This window comes from Eumetopias jubatus, unplaced genomic scaffold, assembly GCF_037043125.1.
Source record: "Eumetopias jubatus isolate StellerSeaLion01/CBP00866 unplaced genomic scaffold, mEumJub1_p1.0 scaffold_13, whole genome shotgun sequence".
NCBI classification, from domain to species: Eukaryota; Metazoa; Chordata; class Mammalia; order Carnivora; family Otariidae; genus Eumetopias; species Eumetopias jubatus.
The window spans coordinates 30,243,196-30,266,482 of NW_028274819.1; the positions used below are offsets into that span (position 1 = coordinate 30,243,196).

At 37.4% G+C, this 23,287-nt stretch overlaps 1 protein-coding gene across 1 annotated transcript; it reads right to left on the bottom strand.

The window, feature by feature from the left end:
- Positions 1-1,122: 1,122 nt before the first annotated feature.
- ARL14EP (ARF like GTPase 14 effector protein) lies at positions 1,123-17,233 on the bottom strand. Its single transcript, XM_028117688.2, has 4 exons — positions 17,086-17,233; positions 4,655-5,153; positions 2,913-3,040; positions 1,123-1,895 (listed from the first exon to the last, which is right to left on the bottom strand). Exons 2-4 carry the CDS (start codon positions 5,075-5,077, stop codon positions 1,667-1,669), a joined length of 780 nt encoding a protein of 259 aa, XP_027973489.1. The 5' UTR covers positions 5,078-5,153; positions 17,086-17,233; the 3' UTR covers positions 1,123-1,666.
- Positions 17,234-23,287: the final 6,054 nt, after the last annotated feature.

The window sequence follows — 23,287 nt, forward strand, 5'->3', positions numbered from 1 at the left end:
TAAAAAAAGACCAGTTATCACCCACTCTCATCCTCCAAACAGCACCCTTACAAATTCCATAAAAACCTGTACAAGATTCAATTTCCAAATAATTCATACTCTCTGTGTTTCTCTAACGTTTTTTTCTCATTATTACTCCCTTAAAGCCTTTTTTAGGCTTCTTAATCCTAATCACCACCCATAAAACGTGAATACCACAGATACAACGTATTCCTGTTTATGTATTATATGTATATCCATGCTTTCTACAAAGAATGAGATTTTTGCCATCAAAAACAAATTTTCACCAAGAATGTATGGTCTAAACAATGAAAGGTTTACAATACTACAACTTTTAAGGGTAAATCGCCAGATGAATTTTAGCATTTAGATACGCAGATTATTTCCAAAATACTTTTAACACTCAACCACCTAGTTTTATCAAAATCAATTTTTCCTGAAGTAGGTGGGCACTGTTCTCAGCTAGAGTCCTTGGCTTGCACAGTAATGTAGGACCATAAACAATGGCCATTCAAAGCAATCTTAATAATCAATGGGGGAAAATGTTCTGTGACCTTTAAAAATCTGTCAAAATATTAAAAACTCGGTGTTATAAAGAAAAACATTGTAAAAAAGTATGTTAGTACACTGTAATTTAAAACATTAGAAACAATGAGAAAGTGTTATTCCACTGTAAAAAACTAACCATAAGGGGTTTGAACAGTGCTTGACTTTTTGTTAACTTAGGATACTAAGTAAGCAACACTATATACCATGGCGAACTGTCATACTCAAGTTTGGATCAGCTTCCTCCATTTTATCATTCGTACTTTCAATGTTGTAAAATAACTCTAATTTCCTTTAGTGTGAAGTTTTTACCATCACTTCCTCTGGGACCTACTCAACCTTCTCGTCACAACCAGTTTCCCTTACGCTTGCCTCCACAAGGCTCCCCTAGTTGTGTACTGAGCCTCGCAGCAGCGCCAACATTCCCATCGGGGATTTCTTCCACAACTCCACTTACGTTCAGTTCAAATCTCACGTCTAGCATTACCGTTTTTCCTTTCTTCATTCACTTTTATCTTTGTTGGCCAGTTCTTTTGATGATCTACTTTTGTAAAATGTCACATGGGTGACAAGGAGACAATACAACCACATGCTTTGTTGTCTGGGAGTGAACTGAATGACAGATGTGCAGTAACCAATCACTAGCAGAATCTGAGAGAAGTACTGTGATTGGTCAGTGATGATGAAGCATGTCTGCTACATAATGATTTGTGGACCAAAGGGCTAGCAGGGAAGTTTGCTTAGCAGAAGCAAAGTTTCTTCTTGAGGTTTAGTTTAGTCACCTTTAGTTAGGTGAAGTTTATACTTCACCTAACTGCTCACAGTATAGACCATGGTAACTGAAATTTGAGCTGTGCTAATGGAGGACTGCCTTTGCCTACTTGTTGACATTGACCCGGACAGGCTCAAAGCTGACTGCTGAGGAACAGCTCATCTTAATTTACATCAGATAATGAATCTTAAAGCACCCTAAATGCAACATTAGCACAGAGTGAGTGCATGCTGAGGTGGTTTTCAAATTCTTGTCATTTGGCAGTCAACTTTAAAATGTATCTTAGGGTGACAGAGTTTTAGAAATAAAGAAGGGATATTTAAAGAGCCCATAATCTGATACCACAAATTATCCAGCGTGTTTGTTATGAATGATTTCTCCTCCTTCAATTTCGATTTGCTCATACAGCCACTTGCGGTCACAGCGGCATTCAGCTCCGCATTTGGTGGAACCACAGGCAGGACAAGCATAGAAACATCCTAAACAGTCTTCATCAAGGCAGTCACAAAGGTCCATTCCACTGAAAATCAGGAGACCCTGGCTATCATAGACCTTACTCTTCGCTGGTATCACTTGTCTGTAAAATAAAACACAAGACAAATTACACCTCACAAACACATGATTTTTGAATATGTTATTGAAAATAAGGCAATGAAAACAAATTTAAGGAGGTGTAATATTTTGAATTAGGGATGACGTCCTGCAAAACTGGTACATAACTTACCAGACTCAAGCCTAATTAGTAGTAAATGAGCTCTGTGAGAAGAGACTCATTCTAAAGTGTGGAGACAAATCCAAAAAGCCTGAATATGCCTCTAGAAGTCCATTTAAAAGTCAACTCAGTCCATTCCTTTACTATTTCCAAAAAATATATTTCTGTTTAAAATATTTTCCCCTTACCTTAACAGCAACAACAGAGAATAGCAGCTTAATAGTGGTACATTTTGTTGGTTACCAATCTCTTCCTCCTACCCTATTGGTTTTTATACTGCAATTAATCTGTTTCTTGTTCTTTAATGGACTCTAGCAAATCTGGCTTAAAAACAATTAAATGACTCAATGGAAACCTTAACAGATGGAATAAATGGCATATGTAGAAAATAATTCTGAATGATTATACTAACATTTGTCAACCTGTGCTTTAGAAATGTTCAATTTAAAAAGTCATATTCTAAACAATTTAGTTTTCTCATTCATTCTGTTGACTGTACCATAACTGTTTCTATTTTAGACATGTAAAAAGATAAAAAGCAACCTTGAATTCTTCTAAGACTGACTTTTTGGATGCCACCCATAGAGGAATGACATACCAATTATATAATACCAATGTTTTAAAAAATTGTTTTAAGTATTTTAATTTTAATTCTCATGCCAAAAATGTTAACTTGTTCACTTCACTGACACTTTCTTAGAAATAAATTTTTAGAGTTGAAAGGAATGCCTTCATTTTATATGCAGTCCTTGGAGATTCTTACTAATCCCAGATCATCCAATTTAAAATATCTACCCAGAAAATTCAAAACTTAAGATAGTGAAAACAATACAGATGTGAAGCAGCAACTTAATACAAGTCTTAAGTGAACACACAGCCTACCTGTCAGAACCAGCGGTTGCATTTTTTGTGAGCCTTCTTTTTTCTCTTTTACCAGTTTCTGGAGCAAATTCAGTTTGCTTTCCTGGGTTTGTAAATTGCAATGACCTCAAAGCTTTAGCAGTTCTTCCCTGAAAAAAGGTAAACAAATTATCAACTCAAATCTTGACAAAAGACCATGGAACAGATTAATATTTAACTTAATGTTAATCCAGATTATTCCTTAACCTGAAGGATGGTCTGGAATTCACAAAAAAGAAGAAAAAGGTTTTAGAGCCCAAGTGCAACAACATTTACACAGCCCTAGACAATATCCAAAGTTTATGGGTTAATTTAGTTGTAATATTTTCATTACCTAATTTTAGTCTCTGGCATATCAGGAGGGGCAACAAGCATGGTAAAAATGCAATGGCTGCTGCTAAGATGGCAGAAAAGGCAGAAAAACTGTTGTATAACCCAACGGCATAATGCTGAGATTCCTGGGGCGCCTGGCGGTGGAGTCTGTGACTCATGATCTTGGGGTTATGAGTTCGAGCCCTGTGTTGGGTGTGGAGATTACTTAAAAAAATATTAAATCTTTAAAAACAAAACTGATGTTCCTAATATGATCTTGAGTCCTGAAGGAAAGGTTCTATTATATATATTTTTAAAAGCAGGGAGGTAATATGGTTTTATGTTCTGAAATAGTATTATCATCTTTTTAAAAAGCTTTGGTAAAACAAAATTTCGATGGTTAAGGATTTAAGTTCATTATCTGGGGAAAAAGCAGTTTATGTGATATATTCCACGAGAGCAACAAATAAATGAAATGGAGAAAACATCTAAGTGACAGCAGCAAGTACCTAGTATGAACTGCAAGGGAACAGTGGGTCCTGGAGATATGCCTCTAAGGGGAGAACAAAAGGGAAGCACTACATATAATTTAAAATTTTAATTATCTTTTAATTTGGTTTATTAATATAATGAAAAGGAAGAGATTGAGAAAAATATCCCAGCAGCAAGAATTACAAATTGGTTATAAATAGAAATTTTGAGAAGTGCTCCTTTGATATACTTGTCTTTGTTCTACACCAAAGACAGCTTTATGAAATGTTTTTTCTGATATAGTTAAATAATCTGAATGTAGGCATGTGAATAAGGGAGTTATAAATATTTAGTATTTACAATGTAAAAATGTATGCTTTTTGACCACAGGGAGTTCTTAAATTAGCTGGATCATACCAAATAAGAACTCAGAGCTAGAAGCAAAGGAAACTCACAAGCATCTAAAAAACCCAAACAAGAATGGTATTAGTGACAAAGGAGAAAGAAAGGCTGAAGAAACAATCATTGCAAGTCATTTCTCTGGTGTTCGTTTTAAAGCAGTTATTTTTAAGTCCTTCATAAGAAAGGGGAATTCATTTTGGTATAAAAATACTCACTGGTGAGCAGGTCTCACAGAATTACTTTGGTATTAGAAAAGAAACTAAGATAACAATTAAGTCCTGGCTTTACCAGAATGTTCTGAAAGCCACTCCCAACATCTTAGCCCTAGGAGTTACAGCTTGAGTCTTGGACATAATATGTTATTCGTTTCTCAAGCATACTTTATCATCCAGAAATATTTAGCAACACCATTTATTTTCACCTCTCCAACTTTAATTCACAATTAGCATAATAAATAACATAAAATATGATTTCTTTATAGTTCAACAAAACCTCACATTGTAGAAGTACACGAAGAAAAAAATGACTGCTATACATACATCTGAATCAGGTTTTCTTCTCTGCCGGTCTTCAGAATCAACATCCACACTTCCATTGATTATCTGTGTACATTTTGGGCAAAGTTTCCAACCAGGTACAAGCTGTCTTCCAAATTTTGCACTCAGAAAAGTGGCATCATCTAAGTCAATTACATGCAAATTTTTTTTGGCTAGTTTTTTGTGTATGTTAAATGGGTCACAACATGACTTCTGCAAATCCTCAAATCTGTCAATGTAAATTTTTGCATGATGGAAGCAAATGGTATTGTTCCCAGAAAGTGTCATTCCAGTTCTAAGTTGAAGTAAAAGCATATCATTTGATGACAATTCTTGCAAAGTCTTGAAACCAGTGTGACGAGTGTAGTAGGTTTTATGGCACTCATTTGTGGTACGAAGCTGGACTCCAACTGAACATGGATCCATCACTCTAGATTCCAGCAAATTTCCCTTGTTTGATTTTGTCTAGGGATCTGTCTCTCTAGTAGGTCACGTGATCACCCTAGAGAAAACACTGAAGTCAGATTTGTGCTGCAAACTTTTTATCTGGGAAACTGAACAAGCATTTTATTAAAATTCAACATCTATTTAAAAGAAACTCTTAGCATGAGAGGAACAGAAAGACATTTACCAAAAGCTTACAATAAACATTTAATAAAACATTAGAAGCATTCTCTGTAAAGTAAGAACTACAAACGAATACTTGCTATTTAACACTATAGTAAAGCTTCCACTTAATATTGTATTAAAAGGTATTGGGATTGAGAAGTATTACTCAAAGATGATATAAATATCTACACAGAAAATACAAAAGGTTCAGCAAACTATTAAAACTAATAAGATAATTCAACAATGAAGCTAGAAACCTAAAACAGTAAGAGACCTTACAAAATAAATCCTACAAAAGACATGCAAGATTTTTATGGAGAAAATCATCAAACAGAAATACAAAAAGGTATCCTAAATAAATGTAGAAATTATTCATGGGAAATCTTACCAAGGTATATAAATTCTCTGGGAATTTATCTATAAATTCAGTACTATTCCAATCAAATCCCAGCAGGTATTCCACCCATTCCCCCTTGGAATTTAGCATTTAGTTTACATGGAAGAGTAAAAATCCACTAAAGTCAAGATAGTCTTGAAGGAAAACAAAGTAAGATATTTGCTATAAAGCTGTTGTAATTAAAACAGTGTGGTATTTAGTATAGACGAATATAGTATAGTATAGATCCAAGACAAATACAGTATAGTATAGATCCAAGATATACAGCTTGGTGCAGTATAGGACATGTGATTTTATAAAATCAGTGGGTAGTGCACATTAATGGGGAAAAGATTTAATAAAAGATTAGGGGATAACTAGCTAACCACATTGAAAAAAGATAGACTAAGATCTCTTTCTCACAAACAAAAATCAACTCCAGATGGATTAAAGAATTAAACAAGAAAAACTGTACTACTGTTTATAAGAAAACCTAGAAGACTTTGCGACATTGGGATAGAGAATTTCTCAAACAAGAAAGCACATATCAAAGGAAAAGATGGACACATTTGATTATATGTCAAAATTAAACATTTCCTTAGAACTCTAAAGGAGGAAAAACAGCCACACTTGAAAGGTATGGTTAGGATTATTATCCCAAATATACATAAAGAATTCTGACATCTACAAATCAATTAGAAAATGACAAAGAACCCATTAGAAAACTAAGCAAATAGGGGCACCTCGGTGGCTCAATTGATTAACGTCTGCCTTTCACTCAGGTCATGATCCCAGGGTCCTGGGATCCAGCCTTGCATTGGGCTCCCTCTCAGTGGGGAGTCTGCTTCTCCCTCTCCCTCTGCCCCTCCCCCTGCTGGTGCTCTCTCCCAAATAAACTCTTAAAAAAAAACTAAGCAAATATAGAGAGGCAATTCACAGAGGAAGAGAAATAGCCAATAAATGCATGCAAAGATGTTCAACCTTTATAGTTATCAAAAAAAAGAGGCAAATAAATACCATTTCTCAAACATTTGCTTAGCAAAATTTTAAAAATCTGATAACCTAGTGCTGGTTAAAATGTGGCCAACTCTTACATGCTCCTTATACATTGGTAGGAACGTAAACTGCAACTGCTTTAGAGTGTTTTTGGCAATTTTTCACAAAATTAAACAAGTCCACATCCCAGGATCTTGCATTTTCAGCTCTAGGTATTTGCCAAAAAAAAAAAAAATATATGTCCGAAAAGAGGACAAGGATTTTTGTTTATTATATATATAAAGGACTTCGAGCATTTATTGTCTTTGACAGTGAAAAGTTGGAAACTGTCTAATTTCAAGGATGAGAAACCATGGGTTACTCAGCAGGCACTCAAATTATATGAATCACCACGGACAAATCTTAAAGATAATCTTAAGAGAAAAACTTGTAAAAGGATACATTTATGTAAAATTTTAAAAACCCAAAATAGGGGCGCCTGGTTGGCTCAGTCAGTTAAGCGTCTGCCTTCGGCTCAGGTCATGATCCCAGGACCCCCCACATCGGGCTCCCTGCGCTGCGGGAAGCCTGCTTCTCCCTCTCCCACTCCTCCTACTTGTGTTCCCTCTCTCGCTGTGTGTCTGTCAAATAAACAAACAAAATCTTTAAAAAAAAATAAACACACAAAATAGTGTACATGGTTTAGAGATGAAATATGAATCATGCTAATATATACATGAGTAAGAAATACCAAATTTGTGGCATACATACTTCTAAGGAGGAAGGCAACTTTTTAAAAAGATTTATGGAAGATTAAATTGAAGGCATGTACACAAGTGTTTTCATTATTTCTGTACTTTCCATTTGAAAATTTTCATAAATATTTCTCAAAGCAAATACAAAAACTTGGTTGAATTCTTAAAAGTCAACAAATAGAAGTCACTAGGAAAAAAAAGTGTTGAAAATACACGTGAACCACTGAAATCTGTGTGGTGGTAGAATGTCGAAATATCTAGGATTATGCAATTTTTCAAGTGTTTTTATAAACTTTGCTCCATATTAAAAAAAAAAAAACCTGGTTAGAAAGCTTAGATACTTCCCAATGTTTTCTTCAGAGAAAAATCAGAATCATATAAAATCATAAAACCATATACAAAGATGACTCTGGTCTCATGTAACAAAAAATTGTGAATAAATACATATCTGTTTTCAGTTAAAATACTAAATTTAAAAAGTTAATAGAATACAATCTAAAGTTCAACATGTCACTGAACATTCTAACTTAAAATGTTTAAAAGCTAATTAAGATGGAGCCTATTTATATATTTTTATTCTATTTCAACCAACTTTTAAAATTTAACTTCCCAGTAATGGTGCCAAGTGCATCAGCTAAAATGGCTTGTATTATACAAATTAGATTTTTTTTTTTTTTAACAGAAATGTGAGTTAAAATAAATGAAGGAATGGAAAAGAGGAAGCCAGAGATAGAGTTATAAAACTAATTATGCTGAGGGCGCCTGGGTGCCTCAGTTGGTTAGACCACTGCCTTCAGCTCAGGTCATGATTCCAGAGTCCTGGGGTCGAGCCCCGCATCGGGCTCCCTGCTCATGCGGGAAGCCTGCGTCTCCCTCTGCCTGCCGCTCCCCCTGCTTGTGCTCTCTGACAAATAAATAAATAAAATCTTTAAAAAAAAAAAACTAATTATGCTGTACTGTACTTTAACAGATATGGGGCACAGATCTGGCTCTTTTCTTAACAGTCAACACAAGGAGAGAAACTTGATCAACAACCTCCTCAGCACATTATAGAAACTGCTAATGCTTACTCTCTCACTGATGCTTGATTCTTTATATTTGTAGGTAACTACCACAAAATTTGTAGCCACTAATCAGTGATTTTCTGAACATGAAATTGTCTGTCCATAGAATTAATATATTTTTACCCATTAGGGAATTCTCTTCCTTGGCTACTGGGGCATCTGTTCCTTACTTACCTTTTATCTTTTTTTTTTTTTTCATTCTCAACTTATTTAAGGCAAGCATTACCTTGATACAAAACCAAGGGCATTCCAAAACAGGAAAAAAAAATTCCTCGTGAACATAGGCAAAAATTCATGAAAAATAATTTAGTACACAGAATCCAGCAATATATACAAAAAAAATCACAACCACTGAAAGTGTCATTAAAGAAACATGAAGGGCGCCTGGGTGGCTCAGTTGGTTAAGCAACTGCCTTCGGCTCAGGTCATGATCCTGGAGTCCCTGGATGGAGTCCCACATCCGGCTCCCTGCTCAGCAGGGAGTCCGCTTCTCCCTCTGACCCTCTTTCCTCTCGTGCTCTCTCTCATTCTCTCTCTCAAATAAATGAATAAAATCTTTAAAAAAAAAAGAAACATGAAATACTTAGGAATAATTTTAACAAAACATGGAAGATCTGTACACAATTTTTTCTACAAAATTTGTTGATATTTTAAAAGACCAAAATAAATGGGGAGATACCCCATGTTCATATATCGGAAGACACAAAATTGGTTAAATGTTCTCCTTAAATTTATAGATTCAATGCAATCATAATCATAAATAAGCTTTACCTAAAAATTACATAGAAATGCAAAGGGACTTTCTATATCCAAAACAATCACAGAAAAGAACAAAGCTAGAAGGCCTTCCATTCCAATCAGAATGGACTTACTCTAATCAGGATGGTATGGAATTAAATATAAACCCAAGAGATATACCCCCATTTATATGCACAAGTGATTTCTAGTAAAGGTACAAAGCCAATCCTACAGGAAAAGGAAGTTTTTTTGACAGTGGTTTTGAAGTAAGTGGATATCCATATGAGAAAAATGAATGCTGGCCAGTATCATACACTACAGATGAAAATCAAGATAGTTCATAGTCTTCAACACTAAAGCTAAAACTAAAGACTTCTGGAGAAAACACTGGAGACCATATTTATGATGTTGTGTAGGCAAAGATTTCTCAGGACACAGCAATTACCATACAGAAAAAATGATGATAATTACGTTTCATAAAGACTATTTTTATTCATAAGTCAAAATTTCAAATATTAATAGGAAAGCCATATACTGAGAAAATATGCAAACAGTATTTATCAGCCAAATCCTTTCATCCAGATTAAAAAAACTACAACTCAAAAACAGAAAGAGAAACCATTAACATTGGCAAAAGACTTAGACATTTCAAAAAGATACAGACAATAAATAGACAATACATGATAAACAATTGACAGCCATTAAAAAGAATGAAATCTTGCCATTTGCAATGACATGGATGGAGCTACAGTGTACTATGCTAAGTGAAAAAAGTCAGAGAAAGACAAATATCATATGATCTCACTCGTATGTGGAATTTAAGAAAACAGATGAACATATGGGAAGGGGGGAAAGAAGAAAAAGGGAGAGGGAAACAAGCCATAAGAGATTCTTAATGGTAGAGAACAAGCTGAGGGTTGATGGAAGGAGGTGGGTGGGGGATGGGCTAGATGGGTGACGGGTATTAAGGAGGGCACTTGTTGTGATGAACACTGGGTGTTGTAAGTGATGACGCACTGAATTCTACTCCAGAAACTGATACTGCGCTCTACGTTCACTAAAATTTAAACAAAATGAAAATAAAAAATAAAACTATAAAAAATATTACAGGGGCACCTGGGTGGCTCAGTTGTTAAGGGTTTGCCTTCAGCTCAGGTCATGATCCCACGGTCCTGGGATTGAGCCCCTCATGCGGCTCCCTGCTCCGCGGGAAGCCTGCTTCTCCCTCTCCCACTCACCCTGCTTGTGTTCCCTCTCTCGCTGTGTCTGTCAAATAAATAAATAATCTTTAAAAAAAAAAAAAATACTCCAGTGAATGTAGAGTGGAATATCACTGGAATACTTAGTGCAATCTCTAAAGACCAAGTAAGCAATTGTTCATGTGTTTACTTTCCTTTTATCTTGTCTAAATTACTACATAGTTCATGAGAGTTTATTAGCAACACTCTAAGTTGTGCCAGTGTACTTAGGTGATCTCCCTTAGAAACTTGGAAATATGATTAAACTCCTATTAAATCACTTTTTTCTGATAGTATTTGCTTGGACATCTTCCATAATAGCATAAATTCTTTTATTAACCTTAAACCACTATGAACCTGAACTCCTAGTTGGGGAGTATAGTGTTAAATGTGTTTTTAATTCAACTTAGCCATGACCCTATCAGTCCCTGAAAACATCTTCTGGCAAACAGATGCTTCCAACTATTTTGAGCTCCTGGCACACTTTTGAGTACTAACTTTTGGAGGAACACTTGAAGGAATTAAACTGCTGCACAATACCATTTTGTAAGCAGCCATCCCTCAGGTGTCACTGTTAGGGTAGATTTACTATTAGAGTTGCCAGATAAAATACAGTAGGCTTAGTTAAATATGAATCTTAGATAATGCATATATTTTAACTGTATCCCAAATACTGCTAAAAAGTAATCTGTTATTTGTCTGAAATTCAAATTTAACTGGGCATCCTATATTTTTATTTGCTAAATTTGGCAATCTCATTTACTATGCATTTTTTGCATCTTCCAGTAAGTAGAGATGTTTCTTTGGTACCAGATTCACATTATGCCCCACTTCTTACTTGTTGCTAAAAGAAAGCTGAACTCCCCATTAATAAATTATAGGACCTGCTCTGTTTTAAAATTAAAATGTCCTAACAGAAGATAAACTACCTGCCAGTTACAGTAAAAAAATAAACTTTACACATTAAAACTCAATGGCACAACGGTACCAAATCATTTAAAACTGTCATAGTAAAAATGTACACTGTGTTCATGAAGTTTTATTGCTTAAAGTCTTACATAAGTTTGTTTCCTGATCTACTATTAGGCAGTTTATTCATGCATGGCTAATGCAGGGCTAAAGAAAAGTCAGGCTAGCTCAAGGAGCACAAAATTTCAGCCAGTGATCGTAAGTGGTTACTGACTGCCTTCTAAAAATTACACCCTCTGGTTGCTCCTCCCCTGTTGTATTACTCAATGTCCTTATTTCTTTCTTCCTTCCCTAAAGTTCTACTGTAGAGCTCTTTGGATCTGTTTCCCAGCAACTGTTTCTTTTGCTAGCTTTGGTCTGTGTTCTGGCAATGTGGCCCACGATTAATATTTTTTTTCTTCAAGTGACAGTCCAGTAGTTTCATGTTGCTCCCTTCACCTACAGGATGCAATCTTCTCCATGCAATGATGTAATGATCAATCTAGAACCTTCCTTAATTAACAGTCAGAATGCCCTACCATTCCCTGTCCACGAACCAGTACTGGCATCAGCTGGGAACTTGTTAGAAAAGAGGAATCTCAGTAAGGACCCTAGACCTATTGAATCAGGATCCACATTTTTAAAAAAGAAAAAAAAAATCTCCAGTGATATGTAAGCATATTAGTTTGAGATCCACTGCTTTAGGTAATTCAGTTAAGAGAACATTAACCAAGCATCGTATGTATTTATAAAGCATATTAAAAAAAAAGGAAAATACGCACTCAAACATGAACTTGCCTTCCAGGAAGTCTGACATTTAAGGAAGATTATGAGGGGAAGGGAGTCATAAATTTGATAAAACAGATGTATAGAGCACTATGCATTGTTGAAAGCACAGCTGTTAAGGTTTTCACTTCTGATTATGAGAGTTCTGTGTCTTCCATTGCTAGTTTACAGCTGACAACTATAGATAATGGTTAGCAATGCAAATACAATTCTTGTCTAGATTCTTGTAACTTCTGTCTAGTGGAGGTTCAGTGGACTCCCTGGCCTACTGTAGAAGACCATTTTGCCTCCATGTGCTCATTTATTTTAATATTCCTGATCAATAAATATGTCTTGTTCTTTTATCATTTGAACTGGTTATAACATCATCCCGGTTCCCTCATTAGTAAGGGAAACAAAAGCTGTGTGTTCATAATCTTATATTTGTGTGACAGTCATGATTTTAATTCCGCCCCCTTTTTTTGTGGAACTTTGTGTATGAGTGTGTGGAATATTCTTTTAGACATAGGAAGAGATTATTTGCTCTAGCCAATCACTTTAACCAGTATAATATCTAGTATTCATTGTGGAAGAAAAAAAAAACTACTGCTTTCAAATGGATAAGATGAAAACCAGTAACAAATGAAAAACCTTAAATGTGTTCATTTAGACCTGATTTAATTCTTTTGCCCCACCTTTGGGAAGATTTTACTATGATACAAATCAGATCCAGGTCTTCAAGGACTTTTAAACTACACCTAGTGAAGTAGGATTTACAAATACTAGCACTTAATTTCTGAGGGGTCACCGAGTCTCCTAAGGCCTTCCTGTAGAGGTCTGGATGAATTTTATTTGTAAACTTATTTTCCATTTCAAATAGCAAAAATGCCTTTTGAGAAGCTGAATTTTTCCTGGTTCTTTAAGAGTCATGATTAAAAAAAATCCTCCCATTCCTCTCCTAATGGCTTCTACAAGACTCTGAGGATAACCCCTTGTTTACCTACGACTAGGAAAGACAAAGGCTCTCCAAATTCCTATTCTTTGCCTCTTTTATACATTTGTGAATCTTTCTTAAAGATTTACTTATTTATTTGAGGGGGGGAGGGAGATAGAGGGCTAGCGTGCACAGGTGAATATACACAGGCCAGTGGGGGTAGGAACAGAGGGAGTGGGGAAACCGACTCCCCACTGAGCGGGGATGCCAACGTGGAGCTCCAGGCTCAATCTCACAACCCAGAGATCATGACCTGAGCAGAAACCAAGAGTCTGTCCCTCAACCGACTGAGCCACCAAGGCACCCCTATAAATTTGTGAATCTTAACTGCATGGTCAAAAGTGACCAACTGGAACAAAAATGTCCGTTAGCTGGATTTTACGTTTCTCTCCTTCCCCCCAGGTTCCAGAACTTTGGCCCACCCTCAGCCAGAGCCCACAACTCCTCCAGGGAGCAGGCTGGCCTCAGGGTAAAACACTCTGGAATCTACAATCAAATCAAGGAGTCTGTTCTAGCGTCCTTTACTCCTCCCTTGAGATGCTGGTAGATCTTTTGGTCAGAGAATTCCCTCCACTGCAATAGTTCCTTTTCCCTTATTGCCATAACCCTTTCAAATAAAGTCTCTCTTTACTAACTCTGGATTTTTTTTATTTGAAAAATCCCTAAAAATTTTTTGCATCTTGGGCTTTCTTTTGTTTTAGGGTTGCCAACATTTTATTCAGTGCCTGCATATAGTACATTTTGTGATTCTAAAATTAACATATAATATTCTTATAGCACTACTAGAAGAGTCAAAAGACAATGAAATAAGTGTAGATAGATTAGACTCCTTCTTTTACTTCTACCACCTTAGGCAGTAAACAAAATTATTTGCTCCTTGTATGATTTGAACACTGCAAGCTCAAGAAACAAGTTTTTTTAATTGAGGTATAATTTACATATAACATTAGTTTCAGGTGTACAAGGTAATGATTTGACATTCGGTATATATTGTGAAAGATTACAATGAGTCTAGTTAACATCCATCACCACATGGTTACAATTTTTTCTTGTGATGAGAACTTTTAAGATTTACTTCCTTAGCAACTTTCAAATATGCAAGTGTTAACTATTGTCACCATTTTGTACATTACATCCCTATTACTTATTTTATAAGTGGAAGTTTGTACCTTTTGACTCCTTTCAGCCATTTTGTCCAACCCCCACCCTGGCAACCACCAATTTGTTCTCTGTATCTATGAATTTTTGTTTTTAATTATTTAAAATTTATACATGTAGGGGCGCCTGGGTAGCTCAGTGGGTTAAGCGTCTGCCTTGGGCTCAGGTCATGATCTCAGGGTCCTGGGATTGAGTCCACGGTCAGGCTCCCTGCTCAGAGAGGAGTCTGCTTCTCCCTCTGCCTCTGCCCCTCCCCTCGCTTGTGCACACCTTCTCTCACTCTCTCGTATAATAAAAATCTTAAAAAAAAATTTATACATTTAGATTCTATGGAATTAGCTTTCAAGCATTATCACTTGCTATCCATTATCAAACTCTGAGGTAGGCAGGCTAGGTGTAGCTGAGGAAGCTCATACAAGGAAATGACACTAGCAAGCTTTCCTAATAACACAAGGTCTAGGACATTACCGCAGGGCTCCTACAGGAATTAAAGCCGGACAACACAGCCATCACTGCCACTAACAAAACAGTAGATGAAGGTAGGGATTACTCAAGGAGAATATTTTTCTTCTTCCTAAAATTTAGAGGGAAATGTCCCAAAATATTTTCCAATATGGTTTTCTTTAATACAGCTTTTCCAGTGTGCTAATTAGTGGGAAAAAGTAGCATTAGGAGGAAATTTAGCCAAACAAGAAATTTACTGAATTTTTAGGTTAAGAGTCTTTCCCTTTCATGACGAATGCCTTTTTTCTTTGGGGGGGGGGGGTCTTAGAAATTTACAAGGCATTTTCCCAGATTATCTTTTAATGAAAAAAATCATCTGCACTTTATAAATCAGCAGTTTTGGTCATAGGTATACAAGTCATGCCTCTTGAAACTGTCAACTTTTTGTACCCATTATCTTCAAATACTAACTACTCACACTACAAGTGAATGGACACTAACAGAAGGATTAAAGAGCCAAATGAGATAGTCTTTAATCCTTAAGAGTCAGGTCCAACAAGAAAAGTAAAGAACTTAAAACCAAAACACAGTCAATAGTACCATTTAAAATATTTAAAGTGCCTGTAGTTAGTAAGTGCCAGGTACAGTACTAAGAACAAACATCATCTCATTAATCTTAACAGTGAAGTACTATCATCCCCATTTACAGATGATGAAACTGAAACTTAGAGCTCTATTTAACAAACCTAGCACAGAGCCTGTTATAACATTCAAGTTCTTGCTTAATGGAAAAAAAAAAACCACAAAAACTAATTTTACTTCATATGAAGAATCCCTCTTAATTAGGCCCTAATGATTTACTCTAGGTTTACCTAATGTACTCCCCTCAGATTCTTTAATGCTTTGTCTAGCATACTTTTAGATCATTTGGGGAACAAGTTAGCAAACCCTTCAGGCTTCCAAATTTGTAATTTGTCTCCAGTCCTCTAGTCCTTAAAGGCCAAAGAGAACTGAAGTGGGATTTCAACAAGTGGAGAGATTGTTTCCAGACCAAGAGAATGAGCAAAGTTCTCTTTATTCTACCTGATTCTGGATGTGGCCCAAACTGTCAAACAATACCTAACACTAAGGTTGTTAAGTGATTGTGAAACTGAGCTCTATCATTCTGTTGAAAATACTTTCATCTCTTCCTAAAAAATAAGAGTCTGGACTCTCTAACATGGCATTACTTGTTCAAATGCCACATACCCCAGGCCAAACTACACTCCCTGCAAAGGTCTTTCACACTTTAAGTCTTTATATTGACCTCCTGCTTGGAAAGCCCATGGCCCTTTCTGTGCCAGGCAATGCTTATTTTTCAGTGTCTTCACCTATCTGGTGTGCCTTACCCAGATACTATTATTATAGGTCCTTCTTCCTCTGTGTCTGCAGAACAATTTAACAGTGCATTAAAACTTTTTCTTTATTCTCAGCTGTGGGAAAGCAGGAGCTATATGGTTTTATTTTCCGCATCACCTAAGGCAAAAGAGGAACTTAGGGACTTCCCTTTTCATAGCACCATCACAGGTTTTTGTTGTTAGTTTTTCAATAATATATTAAGCTCTGTGAGGACAAGAAACCACCTAGTTCCTGTTTTACAGCTGTGGCTTCTCTAGCTTCCATACTAGCACTTAGTACTAACAACGTGTTTTGAATACACGTTCGGAAACTGCCACAACCTCACACCAAGGAGGATCAATCTCTCCAAATCAGGGTGACTAGGTCCACAGGAGGCTGCAATTATTCCAACCCCAACAGCATGGTGGTCACAACCGTAACGCCCCTAGCTGACAGCCACATCGTAATGTTTCAAGCTACCAGCTATGTCCAAGGATCATTTACTATGTTCATCCTACTGGGATGGAAAAAATGAATACTGATCGGCCTCTAGCCTCAACCAAACAGCTAGAGCTGGGAGGATGCTCATTAAAAAATTAAAAAAAAAAAAAAACCGAAACTGGAGCGATATAGGCTACGGACTAGGTCCAAGGCCATAATCACCCTCTTGTAAGCGGTACAAGCCTAAATCATAGCTTTGAGGGCTGCAGGTCTCCCGAAAAGAGGCGACAACCCAAGGAGGACACAGATGCGACAGAAACTGTGCTGGGTCCTGACAGGGGGCCCGCAGATGAACTGGAGGAGGCCGAGGACTGCGGGGTGGCAGGCTGCTGGAGGCCCCAGCCAGCAGCTGAGAGTCCCTCTCACGTGTCTGGGCCTCCTCTCCCACCTCTCCTTAGAGACCTCCGTGAACCGGTGCTGGCTCCCCCTCTCACCCAAGGACCTGTCTCCACACTCGCGCCCTTCCCAGAGCCTCCCCCCGGTCCCTCCCACCTTAGCTCGCGCTCTCCTCTGCGGAGTTTGGGTTGCACCCGCATCCACGTACGGCGGACTTGGCTGAGAGCGTTTCCTCTCCTCCCCGCGCTACCACTGAGAGGACGGCGGATGAGGGCTAGAGAGGCTCAGCGTTACCATAAAGAGACGTCCAGGAGAAGCCTAGAGCGATCTAAACCTGGTCGGCCTCCCGAGCCGAAAGGGCGGGGCGGCGTTAATTGGCGGAAGATGCAACGTGAGGCAATGGTTGTTTCAGAAGCTACTTTAATTTTGCTGTCTGTTCTGAGGTTAGGGAATTGGGCGCTCCCTGGGGCCATTTCTTACAAGATACAGGTTCAGCTGACTTAGATTGTGTTCGCAAATCTCTGCGCCTGTGCGGGTGGCCAAATTTTTGCACCCCACTCCTCTAATCTCTGGCGAAGTGAATGAGTTACAAGAAGCTCTAGAACAGACCGTTTCTTTATGGTCTCACGTTTTATGTGATTTCTTTTGTTCAAGCAAAATATATTCCAAAATGCATCTCTTTTATTTTAAACTATACAAATAGCTGTGTTTATTACTTCAAGTAAAATGTAGGCTCCAGGAAGATGCTTGTAAATTTTGAGGGAAGAAACAGTGTATTTCTTGTATCCTTATTTTCTGCCACAGTTTAGGTGCTTAGTTTTTAAAGTGGATTTTATTCGTCTAGAGTCTTTGAGAGCTTGTGATCTTAGACCGAAGGGTCTCAGCCTTCAACAATTTTCAGGTGTGTGGGGGGGACACCTAAACTATTGTTTTTTTGACCAGCCAAGTGAAAAATGTGAGATGGGGAAATAAGGCATACCAACACCCCAGCTTGCTAGTAATATGAAACACACCACTGTAGGTTGTTTTAATATAGTGAGCCTATCTGTGGTCCTTCCGGCCACTTCCATTCTGCTCTGCAACCAGGCAGGGTTTTGCTGCTCACTAAAATCAAGTCAGTCTTAGAACTAGGGAATGGGAGAAAGGCAAAAACAAGGGACAATCCCCTCAGCTGTGTCTGCAGGAGGTCACATTCAGTCGTTCTTTTGTTACTTTGTGGTTGGTACTTTGCTAAGAAACAACAAAAAATAAAATTTATCCCTGCTTTGAAAGAATTCACAGACTAGTGAGAGATGGAGGAGTAAACAGTGTGGTGTGATAAATGCCATAATAGAAACACAAGGATATGAGCAGGATAAAATGAGAGGCATGAAAGCCTGGGCATTCAGGGGGCAGATTAATGCTTGAATTGAGCTGTCATATGAAAAAATAACTGGATACACTGGTGGCCTCCAAGTATACTACTAGTTAAGCTATCCTAGAGGTAATGAAACAGAAGGCTCACAGACCAAATTAAGATGCTTGAATAACCTGGTTTATTGAATCAATTTAAATACCCAGTGAGAAGCAAGGGAAATAATTGGAGTAAGTTGATACTTAGGATAGGGTGCAAGCAAGTGGAAGGACAACGTCACCTAAATCATGAGTTATGTAATATTCATATGTTCTGTCTGCCACATCAGCCTTTTCCACTGATGATATGCTTATAAGGACTAGAGTTGTGGTTATAGCAAGGAGGCCCACAGGTGGAAAGTGCTTTGGGCCAGTGGCACACCCTGTTCTATTGGCTATGCAGGGAAACTTGCCTGGCCACAACCAGAGCCTAGTAGTTAGTTTGATGAACAGACCACTGATTTTATTTGCATTTCTTGGATAGAGCATATATATATGAGACTATATGAGGTGTCATGGGTAGCTAATTTAGGGCTGACCAAACTTTCAGCCCAGAGATGGCAGTTATTCATACCTTAGTTTTTCTATCCCTTTTTGACTATAAATGACCCTCTTCCATATTTTTTATTTAACTTTGGCATGCCTTATAGTTTACTAACTTACTATGTATATTTAACACAATTCTGCCTATGTTTCACAAAGTACATAGTTACTCATACTCTATATATAAAACATCCTAGGAGTTTTGCATTTATCTCATAAGCTACTAGTGTACTTAACACTTCTTCTGACTAACACTTCTTTCTTCCATCCTTAAGGAAACTGCAAGGAATTCAGTATAGTTGGAGTGGGAAGCTGGAGAGGTAAGTAGACAGATAGTACCCTTTTTGTGGCATATTAGAAATACTAGATTTTATACTGAGGAAAACTGTAAAACTATAAGGAGAGTGGAAAATAGGAAAGAGGTCCACTTCTGGGCAGGAGGGCCAGGTGGAATCTCTTGCCCTAATGCAGGTGATTAATAATGAGGACCTCAATCAACTAAGGCAGTGGCTCTATGGGGTTAGAGGTGATTTCCCCACCCCCCCCAAGACATTTGGTAATGTTTGGAGAGAATTTTGGTTGTTCAAAGTAGGGGGTGCTACTGATAACTATTGGGGTAAGGATAGGGAAACTTCTAAACATCCTACAAAGCACAAGACCATCCCTCACAACAAAGAACTGTTGTGATATTAGTAGTGCCAAGATTGAGAAATCCTGAAGTAAGGGATTTAAGAAAGCATAAAGAGGATAGAGGTTAAGCAATTAGATTCAGTTGGATTTTATAACTGATTAGATATAGATGTGAGGTAGAAGGAGAGAACGATTTTAGGGTTCTAGCTCGGATAACTAGGAGGACAAAGGGTTAGGGAAAATAGAGACAAAGAATTAAATGTTAGATAAGTTTGAGACATCCCCAAGATGCGCAGTAAGCAGTTGGGAAAAAACAGGAGATGATAAGAAAATAGAGAATCTTAATAAGAAATGTTTGTACCAGATTAGATTAGAATCTCTACAGATAAACTCTGAGAATCTGCATTTTTGGCAAGCAATTAGGTGATCTTGCAGCATGCCAAAATTTGAGAACAATAGTTTTAGGTCTCAGAAGAGAGGTCTGAGGAGCAGTGAGGTAGCCGGAAAACTAGGGAAGAGCAGAGTCCCAAAAACCGTGGGAGAGAGTTGAAAGCAGGGGTTTTATTAGTACAAGAGGTTGCTATAAAGCAGTACTGGTCATTAGAAGTATAATGCGAGTCACGTTTTCTAGTTGCAGTATCACAAAGGTAAAAAGAAGCAGGTGAAATTAATTTTAGAACTCTATTTTGTTTAACCCATTATATCTAAAACATTTAAACATATAATTCATATAAAATTAATAAGGTATGTTATATTCTTTTTTCATACAAAGTCCGAGAAAGCTGGTGGCCTTTCATACCTTTAGCACCTCTTAATTTGAACTAGCGACAATTCAGGTACTTAGTAGCTACATGTGGCTAGTGGCTACCACATTGGATAGCACAGCTGTAGAAGGTCAGGTAAGAAAAGAACTTAAGTGTAATCTTTAGCTATAGTAATAACGGTGCTCATAGATAGTATGATAAGAACCCTTTCAATGAAGAAGCCAGAATATGCCCAGGTAAAGAATAGGAAGTTAGAGATGGTAACAGCTACCATAAAGAACATTTTTGAGAATATTTGCTATTAATAATACAGTATGAGGGGCTTTTTTTTTTTGTCTTTTGAGTATGAATTTAAGATCAGATAGCATAATAAAGTTTTTTATGTAAGGTTTAACAGTTATATTTGAACTTCTGCTTGTGCAGAATTGCCTTCCCCCTGGATACAACTAGAAAATTGGGCATAATATATGAAGTGACTGTTTTCAGACATTGGGCAACAGACAATACAGAATTGTGATCCTTGAGAGAAGAGAAATAAGGTAAGTCCTACAATGACTCCAGCCTACTGCCTGGAGGGCAGAACAGGGAGGGAGTTTAACAGAGACCAGTGGTTTCACTGAATGGAGGGGACAGATGGGAATTGAGGGAAGCTATTGAGAAGATATCAGAGAGGAGGAAGTGGCACCGAGAGAGGTCTGTCTGCCCAGGTGTAGCTTTCCCCTTGTCCTTTGGCTGAGTATTGATCTGTGCAATGAAGACTGAAACTCCATGAGACCTGGCACCAAAAAGCAGTAGGCCAAACCCTTTCTGATGCTTGCACAGGGCTGGGAATAGTTTGTGTTCCCATCTGCCAGAGTAGAGAGACTGTAATACACACATTTCTACCAATCAAAACAAGAATAGTTGGAGGCTGGTCAACTTGCTCGCTCTGTCTTTCAGGTATCTCTGCTTAGGCTTGTTTGGTCTTCCTCATAGAGTAGTAACCATAGGGTACCTGGATTTATTACATGGCTCAGAGCTCCCAGTGCTTGTGTTCCAGCAAGGTGAAAATTGCTTAGCCTTTTATGACTTATCCCCTGGAGTCATGAATTTCACTTGCACCTCATTCTGTTGGTTATATGCAAGTCATTGAGCTTGGTCCAGATTTAAGAGGTGGGAACATAGCTCCTACCTCTTGATGGGAGGAATATAAAAAAATTAGCAGATATGTTTAAAAACTGCATAAAATATCATAGTCTAGTACCAAATCTAATAACGACCATCATTTCAAAGTAGTTATGAATATAAATAATATTTCAAGATATCTGTTACAACTTTAATTTGATACAAAAAAATCTGTGATTTCTGTTGGTGACTAAGTTTGAGGTATTGTAGACACAGTACTGCAACAGTACTAATAGTTACAGCAGTTCTGTGACACCAGCTGGGAGATAATGTCAGGTCCCACTGGTTAAGGGTTCAGTCCTACAAGACTGCCCCTTCCCCACTTCAGATGTTAATCATAAGTGTTTCTGATCCACTGGCTATAAATCAGGTTCGATTAATTTGCTAGAGTAGCTCACAGAACTCAGGAAAACATTTTACTTAATAGATTGCCAGTTTATTAGAAAACGGTATAACAGGAAGCACTAGGTAAGAGATGCATAGGACAAGGTATGTAGGAAGAGGCACAGAGACCTTCCATGCCCTCTCTGGGGTACACCACTTTCCTAGAACCTTACATCTGTTCACCAACCTGGGAAATTTTCTGAACCTTGTGCTTTTGGGTTTTTAGGGAGGCTTCATTAAGTAGATATCATTGATTAAATCATTGGCCACCGGTGATTAGCTTAATCTCCAGCCCCATTTTCCTCCAACCTTTGTGGCTTTTCAATAGTCCCTTCATTAACATAAACTATGGTGTGGTTTAAGGGGCTTGTTATGAATCACAAAAGACACTTTTATCACACTGACCACTTAGGAAATTCCAAGTGTTTTAAATTCCTGCTAGGAAAGGAGACCAAGACCAAATATAAATTTCTTGTTATAAATTACAGTATCACAATATCACAGTACCCTTCACATATATATGCATATATCTCATTAATACACACACACACACATATAGAAAGTACCTGGCACACAGTAAGCCCTCAGTAACTGGTAGCTATAATTACTCTTGCTACTATTTATGAACCTCTAATTATATCTGGAAACACTGGAGTGATCAGCTCACATATGTTCTATCATTCGTGACATGCTATGTTCTAATCTTGAAAGATGGATATTAACCTGAGTTATTATTTGTTGTTATTTGAACCTGTATCTTCTGACTTTCCTCTTACCACTTTGTACCCTCTTTCCTTGCAACAATATTTAAGAGTCATTTGATTTAAAGAAATGCGATATAGGGAATTTAACGACTGGACAGTAGGACAGATTGAAGCTGCATTTTTAGCTTCTGATTTTTCTCATTTGAAGCAAAGCTTTCAGACTGTTGTGGGGGTGGTGTGGGGGAAGGAAATGCAGATCTGTTCACAGCTGCTACTCAAAATACTAGCCATATAACCAGGAGAGAATTTGGCTCAAATTAAAATCCCTGGGCTCTTCATTGCCTTTATAATCATTATTGTATCAATTAAGATTCGTTTGCATGTCCACAGTGTGTTTGGCACTACATCAAGGAAGGAAGCTGATGATCACAGAAACAGTTTCGACCATTTTGCTTATGTCTGAGAATGACCCAAATGGTATAAAGAAAAAGCAGAAATAAATCATTAAAATTTTGTAATTCAACAGCACTTGGAATCATAAAATATTAGAACTGGAAAAGGATCCAACAATCCTGTTGCACAGCTTCTTTATTTAGAGGTTGATAAAACTCAGCTCCAGAAATAGTAATATTATACAACCAATACATAAGTGACAATTAGTAAAGGTTACACAACCAGTAAGTGATAGGGAAAGCCAAGACTCCTACCCATGTCATCTAACTCAAAATGCAGTTTCCCCTGCTTTATCAGCCTACACCACAATCTATGAGTAAGAAT